This window comes from Pagrus pagrus (genome assembly GCF_965226575.1).
Source record: "Pagrus pagrus genome assembly, chromosome: 10".
Classification (NCBI taxonomy): domain Eukaryota; kingdom Metazoa; phylum Chordata; class Actinopteri; order Spariformes; family Sparidae; genus Pagrus; species Pagrus pagrus.
The window spans coordinates 8,814,021-8,827,279 of record NC_140194.1 but is presented as its reverse complement, the minus strand read 5'-3'; the positions used below and the strand labels follow the sequence as shown (position 1 = coordinate 8,827,279).

The 13,259-nt window shown below is 43.1% G+C and overlaps 3 protein-coding genes across 3 annotated transcripts in view; 1 reads left to right on the top strand and 2 right to left on the bottom strand.

Moving 5' to 3' along the window:
• The window catches only part of gtf3c6 (general transcription factor IIIC, polypeptide 6, alpha), a 35,387-nt gene extending 31,544 nt beyond the window's left edge, over nt 1-3,843 (bottom strand). The window contains exon 1 of the mRNA XM_084365400.1: nt 3,759-3,843. The gene's annotated coding sequence lies outside the window, so the exon portion shown is untranslated. The remainder of the gene's footprint in view (nt 1-3,758) is intronic.
• Nucleotides 3,506-9,369, top strand: LOC311264497 (deoxyribodipyrimidine photo-lyase). Its single transcript, XM_084365397.1, has 9 exons — nt 3,506-4,005; nt 5,344-6,016; nt 6,144-6,455; nt 6,584-6,756; nt 6,849-6,933; nt 7,021-7,253; nt 7,388-7,582; nt 7,683-7,908; nt 8,053-9,369. The coding sequence occupies exons 1-9, from the start codon at nt 3,772-3,774 to the stop codon at nt 8,595-8,597; spliced, it is 2,676 nt and encodes an 891-aa protein (XP_084221523.1). The 5' UTR covers nt 3,506-3,771; the 3' UTR covers nt 8,598-9,369.
• On the bottom strand, nt 9,275-12,594 carry LOC311264499 (glycine cleavage system H protein, mitochondrial-like). The gene is made up of 5 exons (XM_084365402.1): nt 12,417-12,594; nt 12,108-12,190; nt 11,925-11,988; nt 10,456-10,587; nt 9,275-9,835 (listed from the first exon to the last, which is right to left on the bottom strand). Exons 1-5 carry the CDS (start codon nt 12,565-12,567, stop codon nt 9,738-9,740), a joined length of 528 nt encoding a protein of 175 aa, XP_084221528.1. The 5' UTR covers nt 12,568-12,594; the 3' UTR covers nt 9,275-9,737.
• Nucleotides 12,595-13,259: the final 665 nt, after the last annotated feature.

The window sequence follows — 13,259 nt, the reverse complement described above, 5'->3', positions numbered from 1 at the left end:
GTTTCATTTCTTAAATGATCGCCGCAAATCGCCGGCCTCTGTTGTCATTTGGGAGACTTTTTTTGGCACCTGAAGGAATGCTCTGAGTGAGTGCCCGGTAGGTAATTACCGCAGCGCTTACTTATTCCACCGAGACAAGAAGAGAGACGACGGCGAGAGTTTGGCGAAAGCTTGTGTTGTTTTAATTAACTTTTACCAACCCCCATCTTGTGTGCTTTGTTTCACATCTCTTAACAGCCTCGTGCAGGTTGTGCTTGTTCAAGCACTCACTATACGGCAATACGACTGATGTGATTATCAGTAAAATCGATTGTGTACCATTGACTTCACCCATTTGACCAAGATGACCCTTGCTCCCTTGTTTTTCTTTTTTTTTCGCTCTCCTCTTTAAAATCTCTCGTGTCGAACAAAAGCTGCCAGTGGTGGTGGAGGTATTAAGCAAATACTCTCATTAGTACACAAAACATAATGAATATGTAAATGATGTGTGTAATTTATGCATGGGCTCAGAGACTTGTTCTCTTTTCAGTCCTCTATTGTATTCACTCTATTTATATCCCCTTTCCTTAAAACTTCACACCCTTACGCCAATTCTCCTCTTTTCTTAGACCACATCCTGTGAATGAATCCAAGAGGGACTTCTCGAGGTCTCACTATTGTCTCTTTTATTAAGCATATTTTACACATTTCTCCTCGCCTTCTTCAACCACAGTTTTTAAACAGTCTCTCGGAGTCTCTCTCTTTTCTCTGTTTGCTTCTTCTCGCTCGCAGCCTGTCCTCTCACAAAAAACAAACCCTGCAGTGACGCATTAAACCAACAGCTGAGTGTTTGAGCAAGGTCTTTCTTCCAGGAATATGAATACTGAATAATCTATCTCACTAAATCACATCCGCACTTGAACTGTGTTATGCTAGCTTTTCTCTCCCCTTTGTCTCTCTGTGACTGTTTTGATCTTAATGTGTGGTCCAAACTGTGTGGTAAATTGAAGCGTGTCCTGATAGACGGTGAGTAGCCTTGCTCCTGTCTAGGATAAACACCTATAATACTCTGGCTCCCTTGGCAATCACCATAGCAACAAACCATGGTACCCACGTGAGTTGCATAATAAGATGTTCCCCAAGACCACGGACCATAAAGCGGCGACAAGCTAGATACCCTCGGCGATGAACGTGAATCAGAAAATAACCGTTCAAACATCAAACTTCGCCCCAGACTCATCCCAGACCTTTCTTTTCTATTTATCTATATGCTCGCATCACACAACACACACTCTCCGACGCACATGCACCTTCTCTCTGTCTCTCCAGACCTTAACAGGTGCTGATGAGCCGCAGTCAATGATTGTAATGAGCTATCGATCACCGTGGGAAAACAGAGGGACAGAGAGGGGTGAGGAAGGTAGGGGGAACCAGAGGACACACACACAAACAGAAGGAGGTGGACTGCCGGGGAAAAAAAAAAAAGGAAAAAACTTCAGATGAACTAAATGGAGACAAGCCACCCAAGACAGAGTATCAATACTTGCTTTAATCAAGTCCTTATCTCCTATTGTCCTGCTTAAAACAGAATTTATGGGAAAGCGCAGGTTGAAGGGGGAACTCAGAGCAGCTTCTGGACCGGCTGATCTGCTTCGGGATGACCATGCAGACACGCTTGTCATGACCGAGTCCAGATGCCGGTGAATGGCACTGACGCAGTATCTCTATTTTCCTCTCTTTTTTTGTGCTGCGTGCATGGAGTGGAGGCAGACAGCTTTAGGGAAGGGGGAGGTGCATTGTGTGTGTGTGTGTGTGTGTGTCGTGTGTGTTGGCTGGCGTTTCAGATAATGAAATGCAGCAGGGAACAAAGAGCTGGGGGCCCCTATTCTCTGTGCTGCAGCTTCATTTTCACTCCCGTCAGTCTATGATTCTTCCATACCCTCTTTCTTGTGTATGTATGTGTGTGTGTTTATGTTTGTATGAGCAGTTTGTTGTGTATACCAGTGTCCCCCTCCTCCTCCTGTTAGTATTCTGCATGGCAGATCCCCCTAATGTAATAACTGTGTCTGCATGTCTAATTTACAGCAGGAGAGAGTAAATAGCCTGTGGTTAATTACAGTACGTGTGTGTGTGTTTGTATGGGTGTGTGTGTCTACGCGTGTGTCTGCATGCGCGTGGGTGTGTCAGAATGATTTATGAGTTGCAAATAGCTACACCAGTGGCCCGTTTCTCCTCACTTAGTTTTTAATCTGTCTTTCCATTAATTTTCCTGGAGACGTTATTATGGTTTTATAACAACGTGCACGAGGATGCACATGCGAGTGCGCGAATGTGTTAATGAGACAAAGGTGCGGGCATTTTGTGAGGATCGAGGCTTCTCGGGCACCTGAGCTGCACTTTGCTTTTCCCCCCCTCTTGTTTTCACCTCTCCGTTTCCCCGTCCTTTTCCTTTTCCCCCCGTTTCCTTTTTTCCGGTGCTTCATTCACCCTCTTCATTGAGAGCCACAATGAACACAGATCTTTATTGACAGTACATGGTGGAACATGGAAACAGCAGGTCAATCCGTTTAGCCCAAGGGCCGATACACCAATTCGCCAATTTGTCAGTGTTAGTTTGAGAGAGAAAAGCAGCTAATCTCTCCTCTCTGCTCTCTATTGATCACACACTTAGACTCCACTTCTCTGTCTAAACACTATTGATTCTCTCTCTCTCTCAATCTCTTTCTCTCTTTCCCCCTCTTCCCGTCCGGCTCTCGCCACATACCACAGCTCTCAACACATCTTCCCCTCATTCACTCACGACTACTTCTCAGACAAAAGCCTGAATAATTGAGACTCTGCGTCCTTGCGCATGGAGCCTCGTGTCACATTTTAGACGAGACACTTGACGATGCTTTAGCGCGAACAAAATAACACGTATAGTCACATACTGCAATTCATGGAGAGTATCAACAACACAAAGCATTTCAGAGTTTGGGTCCACAAGTGTCTCAGATGATTGTCCCCTGCTGCGTACATTCAAACGCTTACGCAGGGTCTCATTAAAAAAAAAAAATCAATTACTTAGCAACCCCTCGACGGCGTGAATACAGACCATGATTAAAGATTCACTGCTGGGTATACTGTCTCCTGGCTTTGTTTTCCAGTCTCACATCACAGGGTGCACTTGAAAAGGACCACATTCCTGTCAAGATGAAGGCTATGCAAAAAAATGATAGAAATTATTGTCTTAAGGGAGATGTCCTCCCGGCATTTTGTACATCAGTTTCGAATTGAACCAAGGATCTTTATTTGATTGGATTTAGCTTGTGGGGGGGACCTCTGTCATGACAAATTGTGGATGAGATGTTATGATCTGGTGGAGGAGTGACGGGAAGATGAACCAGAGAGTGAAACATATTAACAAAACATACATTCCTATAGCGTTTATTATATCTATATCACTCTTCCCTGGTGTCAAATTAAGGAAATGTAAACAGGGAATCCCAACTGTTACTCACATGCAGTGAAGAAACAGCCATGGGCTTCATGATCCTCCCTCCATAGCTCTTATTTATGAGGCTGGTACGCCCCCTACTGGCGACACACACCTGTTACAAACCTTTAAGCTTTTGCAGGTTACAAAACACAAACACATGGCTTGTGTAACTCAAGAATCAGCTGTTTGGTAACCACTACAGGGAGCAGCTGCAGCTAACACTTGAGTTTTAGCGATGTGCTAGACTTGTTACGAGCTCACAGGAGTTTTGCAGACATTCACAGCTGAAGTTTGTCGTCACCTTTCGCTTGGAGATGCCTCCTTCAGCGGCGGCTGGTGCCGAGGACAGTAAAGCCTTGGTGAGGAAGATGTTGAGGGAAGTTCTGGCGGGTCGAGAGGATCCAGAAGGGTTCTTTGCGATGTGTGTGTCCGCCTTGGGACACCAGGAGACCCGGTCGCAGTTTCTATCCCTCATCCAGCCTCTGTCCACGGCCAACAGCTCCCTGTACTCCACCCTCACCTCCATCTACAAGGAGTATTTCACTAAGGTCAGTGATGAGCTATTGACTTTATGTGTCACTATATTGTTTTATATATCAGGGATAAAAGTCGTTTAAAGGTACAGATAAAACAACATATAACTTAAGGAAAAGAGACAGAAAATGAGATATCACCAGTAATAATAATAATATACATAAAAGAGGCAAGTAAAGGTATATTTTAGTGTTTAAAGCCTGAGAACCAAGTAGAACAACAATGTTTTTTTAAGTTTAGTTAAATAAAGTTAGTCTGTTGTGTCTTACTTACCCATTGAAGCTGCATTCACTAATTATTGACCAGTACAAGAGACATAAATGCCCCAAATTAGCATTAACGTGTGAGTGGAGTTGCTGTGGCTAACGTGTTAGCAAACAACTAGCTAAGCTATGTAACGTAAGTTACGTCGACGTTAGCAGAAATAGTAAATATAGGCATATCTTGATGCGTCTTTCTGGACAAATTTAAGTGTCACTTTCATTGACTTTCAACCCCTTTATTGTCCGAGAAAAACAAGCTTGCTAAATATACTAATGTGTTCACCAGTTACTCTGCAGCCCACTCCTACCCAGGTAAACGTTACCTGCTCCTAATACTTAACAAATAAAGCTAGCTTGTGTTAGCTCGTGTGCTAGGAGCAGCTAGTCCACGGTTTTAGTCACAGTATTTTGTCTTTGTTGGACCAAATACACCGTACAGTGAGTAGAAGTTAAGAATGGGCTGTAAGAAAAAGATTAGAAATAGTAAAAACATGTATTTCAAGTTACAATAATTGTAAAACTGCCTCAGTGTACAAAAATGCAAAGTGTCTCAACATACCAGCTTTAGGTAAGCTAGGTTAGCAACAAAGATTTACTCCTTTATGTTAATACTAACCTACATTTGTAATATAAATGGGAAATATTGGCCTTAACAGGACCTTTAAAAAATGGATAGGGAAAGCCTGTTGTTTGGGCTTCTGTGATTTAATTAATTTATTAGCACAAATCAATATAATATGTTTACTCTAGTTAAGTAATCAGAACTAATCACTGCAGGGATATGTAACACCTGCACACCCAGGTGTTTTCACATATTCTAGTTGATTAGACCTCTGCTGAAAATTACCCAACACAAATACTGAGTATAAGTAACAAACAAACATACTATGTATTAGTATGTTAATTATCAGTGCTCACCAATTACTAACAGGAATGACAATGGTTTATGTTTTTTGCTTTGCTTTAACAAATATTTTGTTACTATTTGAACATGTAGCCGCAAATATTGAATATGAAATTGGTCATCTTCCCCCCAATAAGGAGTCGCTTTAACAGTTATTGTAATGGGTTGTTCTGATCAACTTGCAGACTGAAGATGATGAACTGGAACTTGCACTGGCTCTCTCTCTACTGGAGATGAAAGACCACCAGCTGTCAACCCCCAGTGAAGATTCTCCGCTTCAGCGACCCGGAGACAGATCGAATCAGAGACGCTCTGTTCAATTGGCCTCAGTATCTCAGCCTCAGGGAAGCAGCCCCACCCAGCTAGCAGATGTAGTTGGCAGGAGAAAAAACACCAACTCATCACAAGGTGCACCCTGGGTCAAGTCGAGCCCACCGCAAACAACCCGAGAGACCGCGCTTCAGGAAAGCGCACATGTTTACAGATGTAATAAGGAGACACCAGGGACAAGTAAGACTGAGTGTGTCTCCAGACTGTCTGGCTCAATTTCCAAGCAAGACACAGTTGAAGAAGACAACCAAATGATGGATGAGGGGGATTTGACCGAATCACAGAAACCTAAACGCTCTAAGAACAGGCGACAGCGGCGTAAAGGCGCCGGCCAGCAGGTTGTAGGTTTGCCCTGCTCTCCATCAGCACAGCCACCGGTACTGCTGTGGTTCAGGAGGGACTTGCGGCTTTGTGACAACCCCGCTCTCATTGGCTCATTGGAGGTTGGTGCACCTGTCATCCCCGTCTTCATCTGGAGCCCTGAAGAAGAGGAGGGACCTGGGATTACAGTGGCCATGGGTGGAGCTTGTAAGTTGACTGAAGAATCATTGACTGCCTTTAGTCATGGTTTTAATATCTCACAGATCTAAATCATATTCATTTTTATGTCTCCTTAAGGTTGTCTAATCACGTCTTTTTTTATATATTATCACAGGTAAATACTGGCTTCATCAAGCTTTGTCTTGTTTCTCTTCATCTCTGGAGAGCATTGGGAGCCATCTTGTCTTCCTGAAGGCAAACAGAGAGGGAAATGGGGTCGGATCATCTGTTCATACCCTTAAGGAGCTGGTAAAGGAGACAGGAGCAAGAACAGTTGTGGCGAATGCCCTGTATGAGCCCTGGCTGAAGGAGAGGGATGATGCGGTGGTGTCAGCTCTACAGAAAGACGGTGTTGAATGCAAGATGTTCGACTCGTACTGTCTCAGAGACCCCTACTCTGTCAGCACGGAGGGTGTGGGACTCAGAGGTCAGTCACAATGAAATGACTTCGGTGTGCTGAGCTTGTTTAGATACTGGTGGTTAATATGAAAGCTTGAAATATGTATGGTGATGGCAGCCACTGACCTGGTGAACTTTTTCTTTTTTGTGATGTAGGAATAGGTTCAGTGTCTCACTTCATGAGCTGCTGCAGTCAGAACCCAAGTTCTGCATTAGGGGCTCCCTTGGACCCTCCTGTATCTCTACCCATACCTTCCAACTGGCCTCAGGGTGTCGCTTTGGACACGCTAGGACTGGCACGCATGCCCCGCAGAAAGGATGGCACAACGGTCAGTAACTGTAGTCAAGAGGTACGGCCCTGTATCAGATTTAGATTAGATCATGATATGCTCAATATTCTTGTGTTCATTTCGGCTTTTAGATTGACTGGGCAGCTAACATTCGTAAAGCCTGGGATTTCAGTGAAGAAGGAGCGCATGCACGACTAGAAGCCTTTCTTCAAGATGGTGAGACACCTGGTGTGCACATTGTACTCACATCACATAAGGTTTGGAGGCGTTAACAATCTCATATGATTCTCTCATGTGTCCTAGGTGTGTACAGATATGAAAAAGAGTCAGGCAGGGCAGATGCACCAAATACCAGCAGTCTGTCTCCTTACCTTCACTTCGGTCAGCTCAGCCCACGCTGGTTATTGTGGGACGCCAAAGAGGCACGCTGTCGACCGCCGAAGTTCCAGCGCAAACTGGCGTGGAGGGATTTGGCTTACTGGCAGCTAACGTTGTTTCCTGACCTCCCCTGGGAATCACTCAGACCTCCATACAAGGTAGAATTAGGCTTTAGATACCTCGATAACACATTAATATTTACTCGAAGTAAAAAATAAATATGTGAAGTTGAACTGAGCTTCACCTTCTGCCGCCGTAATTTTAAGTCTTCCTCACCCACTGGTATTTGCAGGCCCTGCGGTGGAGCAACGATCGTGGCCACCTGAAGGCCTGGCAGCGAGGGCGAACAGGCTACCCTCTGGTGGATGCAGCCATGAGGCAGCTGTGGCTGACAGGCTGGATGAACAACTACATGAGACATGTGGTGGCGTCCTTTCTCATAGCATACCTCCACCTGCCCTGGCAAGAAGGCTATCGCTGGTTCCAGGTGAGACGCAGGCACAAAATGCTCTCACACAGATTTCATACAGCAATGCTGAGTGTAATACTGTAAGTAAGTACTACTCACCGATTGTATGTGTGTTTAGGACACCCTAGTGGATGCAGATGTTGCCATAGATGCTATGATGTGGCAGAACGGGGGAATGTGTGGTCTGGATCACTGGAACTTTGTCATGCACCCCGTTGACGCAGCAATGACCTGTGACCCCTGCGGCAGCTATGTCAGGAAATGGTGCCCTGAACTTGCAGATCTGCCTGATGAGCTTATTCACAAACCCTGGAAATGTCCCGCGTCTATGCTTCGACGTTCTGGTGAGAAAGTTTATCAGTCTGTGTCACAATATTCTTGATTAAACGATTTTTTCAGTGCAAAAACATGCTTTTATTTTGAAAGATTGCCACCCACAGTACAGTTACTTTTATAAGTCTTCTTTCTTTGCTCTCCTCACTCTTTAGGTGTGGCGTTTGGCCAGACGTATCCTGAGCGAGTAGTTACAGACCTGGAGGACCGGAGGAGTCAGTCTCTGCAAGATGTAGCTGTGGTGCGGAAAAAGTTTGGACAGTATGTGGACAAGCGCTCAGGTTGTGATCTGGTGCCTCTGCCCCAACGCCTGGTCTCAGAGGCTTTGGGCTTATCCCACAGCGGTGGGGGTGTGGTGGCAGCAGGGAAACAGTTCTTGTTGCCTGTTATCACCCGCATGGAATTCAAACACCAGCTGGAAGATCCAGATGCAGATGCCGCATCTAACCCCTACAACGCTGTCCTGAAAGGATACGTGAGCCGCAAGAGGGATGAGACCATCGCCTTCCTTAACGAGAGAGACTTTACTGCCAGTGTGATGTATGAGGGAACCCAGAGGAGGGAGAGGCTGGAGAGTGATTATCGCAGGATGGAGGGACTCCCTCGGCCTGCTGCACCTCGGGGCAGAGCCAGGCGAACTCCAACAGCCAAGGACAGGTTTTCTGTGGTACCTGGTGGTGCGGTCACCTCACTCAGGTGACCCAGCGATCAAGACTGAATGTTTACAGGTTCTGAGTGACCAGACAGTCAAAAATAAAATGCACAAGTATGAAATGTTACAGAAAAGCCTTTAAGATGAGGAAAGAAGACGAAGTAGTGGGTTGACAAAGCCAAAGCTTATGCAAAGTTCACCGCAGGCTTGCAATACCTCTACATAACCAGCAGGGAAATAACTTGCGCCAAGTCTAGACTTCACTTTGAAATAAGCTTATTTCCACTTCAGAGTAAAGATTTATAAATAACTTATACATTGTTTTCCTGAGGCCCTATGTTAGCCAGTATGCTCAATTTCTGTGCAGCTCACTTTCTTACAAATCTAAGGGTTTTTTACATAAATATAAACATTCATTGTAGTTTGAGTTTCATGGCATTCAGTGTTTCTCAGCCGGGGTTGGGGTGCCTTTTTAAATTTGTATGTGTACTAACTATTAGCGGTGCAATGTGTGTGTACATAACAGGTGGTTGACTAACACGGTTTTCTTTGTATTTATTTTATGTGATGCAGATGACTTGATATGCAAATAATCATTTTCATCATGTGTTGCTCTGACAGTGTTTGCATATTACCTGCACACTGACAAGCAGTGTTTCTTCAAACACTGCCGAGATTTATAATATGGAGTTGAACCTCTGGGGAATAAAAAATGACAAAAAACACAAAGTTTGAGGAAATGTTTATTTTCTAATATACAGGTCCCATGTCTACAGTGTTGCTGTCAACATGCAGTGTAGACCAACATTATTATTAATAACATAAAGACCAAAGTGCTTTTTTAAAGTCTAACAATATCCTAAAACAGAAATTCAAGTTTTGACTGAAATGCTTGGAAACTTCTATAGACCGAGAGTCTCGTTCTCTGCTGTTTGAGCATTTGAGGCTGCAACAAAACAACATTGGATGTTTAGTCAGTGCAGACCGACCGGTCCCCTAATAGCAGTCTTAAACAGTAGATAAAGGATTCCTAAAGTTCACAGCTCTACAACACTGGCAGGTCAGCAGTCTGGAGCTTCTGAGCTCCCCTGGTGGATGCTAAGCATAGCATTGTAACTGACACAGGCACAACTTGGGGATCTCCCTGCCAGTGGTGCTTGAAAAGGAGAGAGGGAGCTTAGTGTTGGGTTAGTCCTCAATGGAGCGGATGTATCTCTCGTAGGCTGCCTCGTCCATTAGAGCATCAAGCTCTGCAGGGTTGGCAATAGTCATCTTCATCAGCCAACCTGGATTAAAGAGGTTACAATCTAGTTTGTTACAAGTTAAAGACAATACATATCAATATATCTGCATACTTCAGGCCATTTATACAAGTATTTTTAACATCACAGCCACTGTTTTCCACCATTGGCTTTGTTTTTTTATTTCAGTATGGAGACTTCGAACCTGCTTAAGTCAGAATATTTGTGTCTATAATATTTCTGGCTTTATAGTTATCAAAGTTACATTATTAGTGCACAGTGAAGCGATTATTAACGTCAAATAAGGCAGATAATGTTCAGCTGTTGGATTATCATATCCAAGTGGATTTTCAGATTTTTAAGTTAAAGGAAAAACATAGTTGCAGTTTGGGAGGAAGGATAGATAAATGAAGAAATGTAAAACACTGGCAAAACCATCTTCCTCTCCAGTGGCTGCCTTCTATGTTATGTTGCATTACTGCCATCTACTGTCCAATAACAATAATAAGGCTTCTAAGTGGTTTCCTTACACCTCAGAGCACATTACAGTGCAGAATTATTGTTAATTGTCACATTGGCCTGAAGTGTTTTTGCTTATTTCACTTTCCAAATCCTTTTCCACATAACAGAATGACCTTTATAGACTGGACAATGTGTTTGCTTACCATCTTTGTAACAGGATTTGTTGACCAGACCAGGCTTGTCTGCCAGTAGTTCATTGACCTCTACAACTTCTCCAGTCAAGGGGGAATACAGCTCACTGGCTGCCTTGACACTTTCCAGAGCTCCAAACTCATCTGTGATAAAATAAAAAAAGTAGAAAAAAGACATTTCAGAGATTTGTTTATTTGTTTATTAGATGGATCCCCATTAGCTGCCGCCTTGGCGACCACTAATCTTCCTGGGGTCCATAGGGTACATAGTACAGTGTCACATCAATGATGTATCCAGACATCAATACATAGTCATACATTCCAATCATAACTACATTTCACATATAGTAAACACTTATAATAAAAAACAACAACAATAACAACAACAGCACACATGTACACACACACGCACGCGCACACACACACACACACACACACACACACACACACACACACATGCACACACATCAATTTATACATGCATACTACCTTAATATATCAAAAGCATCACAATTAATATATATCATATAGTAAAGCCCTACATTTGTAATATATTTTCCGTCACTACTTTCATAATAATCCTATTGTAGTACCAATAATGAAATTCCCAGTCATATGGTCAGCTGCATTAGGTGAGCCTTGAGTAGTTTTTTAAAAGTTAACTTGTTTTGTGAGTGAGATATATGAGGAGGTAAAGAGTTCCAGGTTTCCAGTTTCCAGTGTTTGAGTAGATTGGCACCTACACAGAAAGCACCGGCATATATATAGCTAAGTTATGTTTACCTTAATTAAGGTAGGTGTTTTTGGTCGCCCCTTACCAGTACTCAGTTTCTGGGGCCAGTGCCAATACAGATGTGTGAGTAAAAAATTCTGATATTGATATATCAGCCGATAAATACATATTTATTGCAATGATCTTTCAAATGTGGTTATCAAACAGTTGTGGCAAATAAATGTAATGAATGACATCAGTGCACTGAAATAGTAAACTCCGCTGGAAATTAAATAGTTAAAAATTACCCCAAGAATCTTTTTCTGCAATTTAATGAATCATTTTTCATATTGGCACATTTTCAGACAACATAAACGGTGACACTGATATATCTGTGATAGGCCAATAGCGGCCAAGTAATGCATCAGTCAGGCTCTAGTTCTTGGGCATGATGACAACTTAATACTGTACGTTTGCTGAACCAGAGGAGCTATTAGCTAAATTAATTTTACAACCAGATGCATCAATCAAAACTGCACACAAAAAGCATTGAGGACTGATGACTTATTTCCTTGGCATTGTCATTTTTGATGCCTTTTGGTTGAACTAAAATAAGAGTAGCTACCTCACTGTCATCTATAATGCATCAAATATTGGTGATATTGATAAAATATGATATCAATAAGTTGGATTAAGCAAAAAGGGGCGTCATTGCTCATGTTGCTCACTAGTCAGATAAGCCTGAGCCACACTGCCTTGAACTTCTTACCTTGCTGAGCCAGCTGTGTTCCCACCTCTGGCAGTCCACAGTAAACTACGTCTCCCAGAGCCTCCTGCAAAGCAAGGTCAAAGGTTGAAGCAACCACATGTACTTTAGTGTGTGCTTGTGCATGTACGTGTGTGAGAGCCTGTGCGTGTGTGTCAGTGTGTGTGCACGAGACAGGCAAGTTACCTGCGCAAAGCTGCTGATACCGACGGTCCCTATTCCGTCGTCTCCTACTCGGATCCATTCGTGTTTGTCTGTGAATTTAAGTGCTGCAAGACAACACAACAGACTCAGAACACAAGGAAACTCTCACTGCAAGAGTTTAAAGTATTTTGCAATCCCCGACCAGCACGATGACCAGCAGAAAAAACAAACAGACATGCAACAGCGTCGTCAGCTCTCGTGTCCTTTTCATTAGCTAACGTTACCCTCTAGCTTAGCCACCGAGAGTGTTAGCTAACACGGCTACCATAAAACACATTCACACGGGAATACCTGCTGCTAATCGGCTAGAAGAGGTTAGTGTTCTTCCAAAATAAGGTGTAGATGCCAGCCGCAGCGGAGAAAGTGGTGCCGAGCGGGTAAGTAAAGGCAAAACTGTTGAAAAGTTGGAAGACAGGGAGCGGAGTAGCCCACAGGCGGCCATGTTTGTCGCTTACTGATGAGAGCATGGGTCCTTCTTCTTCTCCCTGCTGAGTAGAGGCAGCAGTGGCGCGTTACTGCCCCCTGCGGACCAAGAGGAAACTGCTGGCATAATTGTTCTGCATCATTTGGTGGGTCATGTTTGGATCCAGGAGGCTTACAGAGGAAATATTTGGATCTGACAGGCCTCATTTTTATGCCAATTTAGTGATAAAGCCTACTAAGATGCTTAGCTGTGCCTGAACAGTCACAATTACACAATACTTTGGACATAATACTTTGATATTGCTGTTGCAGCAATGTTGTATTATTGACACAATGAGCTTTTTGATATATAATCATCAGTAATGTGGGTGTAATGTATTGGAACAAGTAGAACAGTCTGGCAAGTTCAGAAAATGACATCGCTTTACTGTAACGCAGCCTTTAAAACCAAGAAAAGACAACACTTACACCATGTCGTGATATAATGATATCCAAAATCTATGACGATATGTAGTCTCATATCACGATAATGATATAATCTTTATATATTGTTCATGTTATAATATAAAAAAATATATTTTTTAACTTCTGTATCAGTTTTGACTTGTGTAAAACTTTAATTGTCAAAAAAGACATTAATCAAAGTGCTTAAAACTCTTAAAAGCCCTTAACCTTCTGATTTTGCTTCGTTTTGAAATAACCATTTCCTTA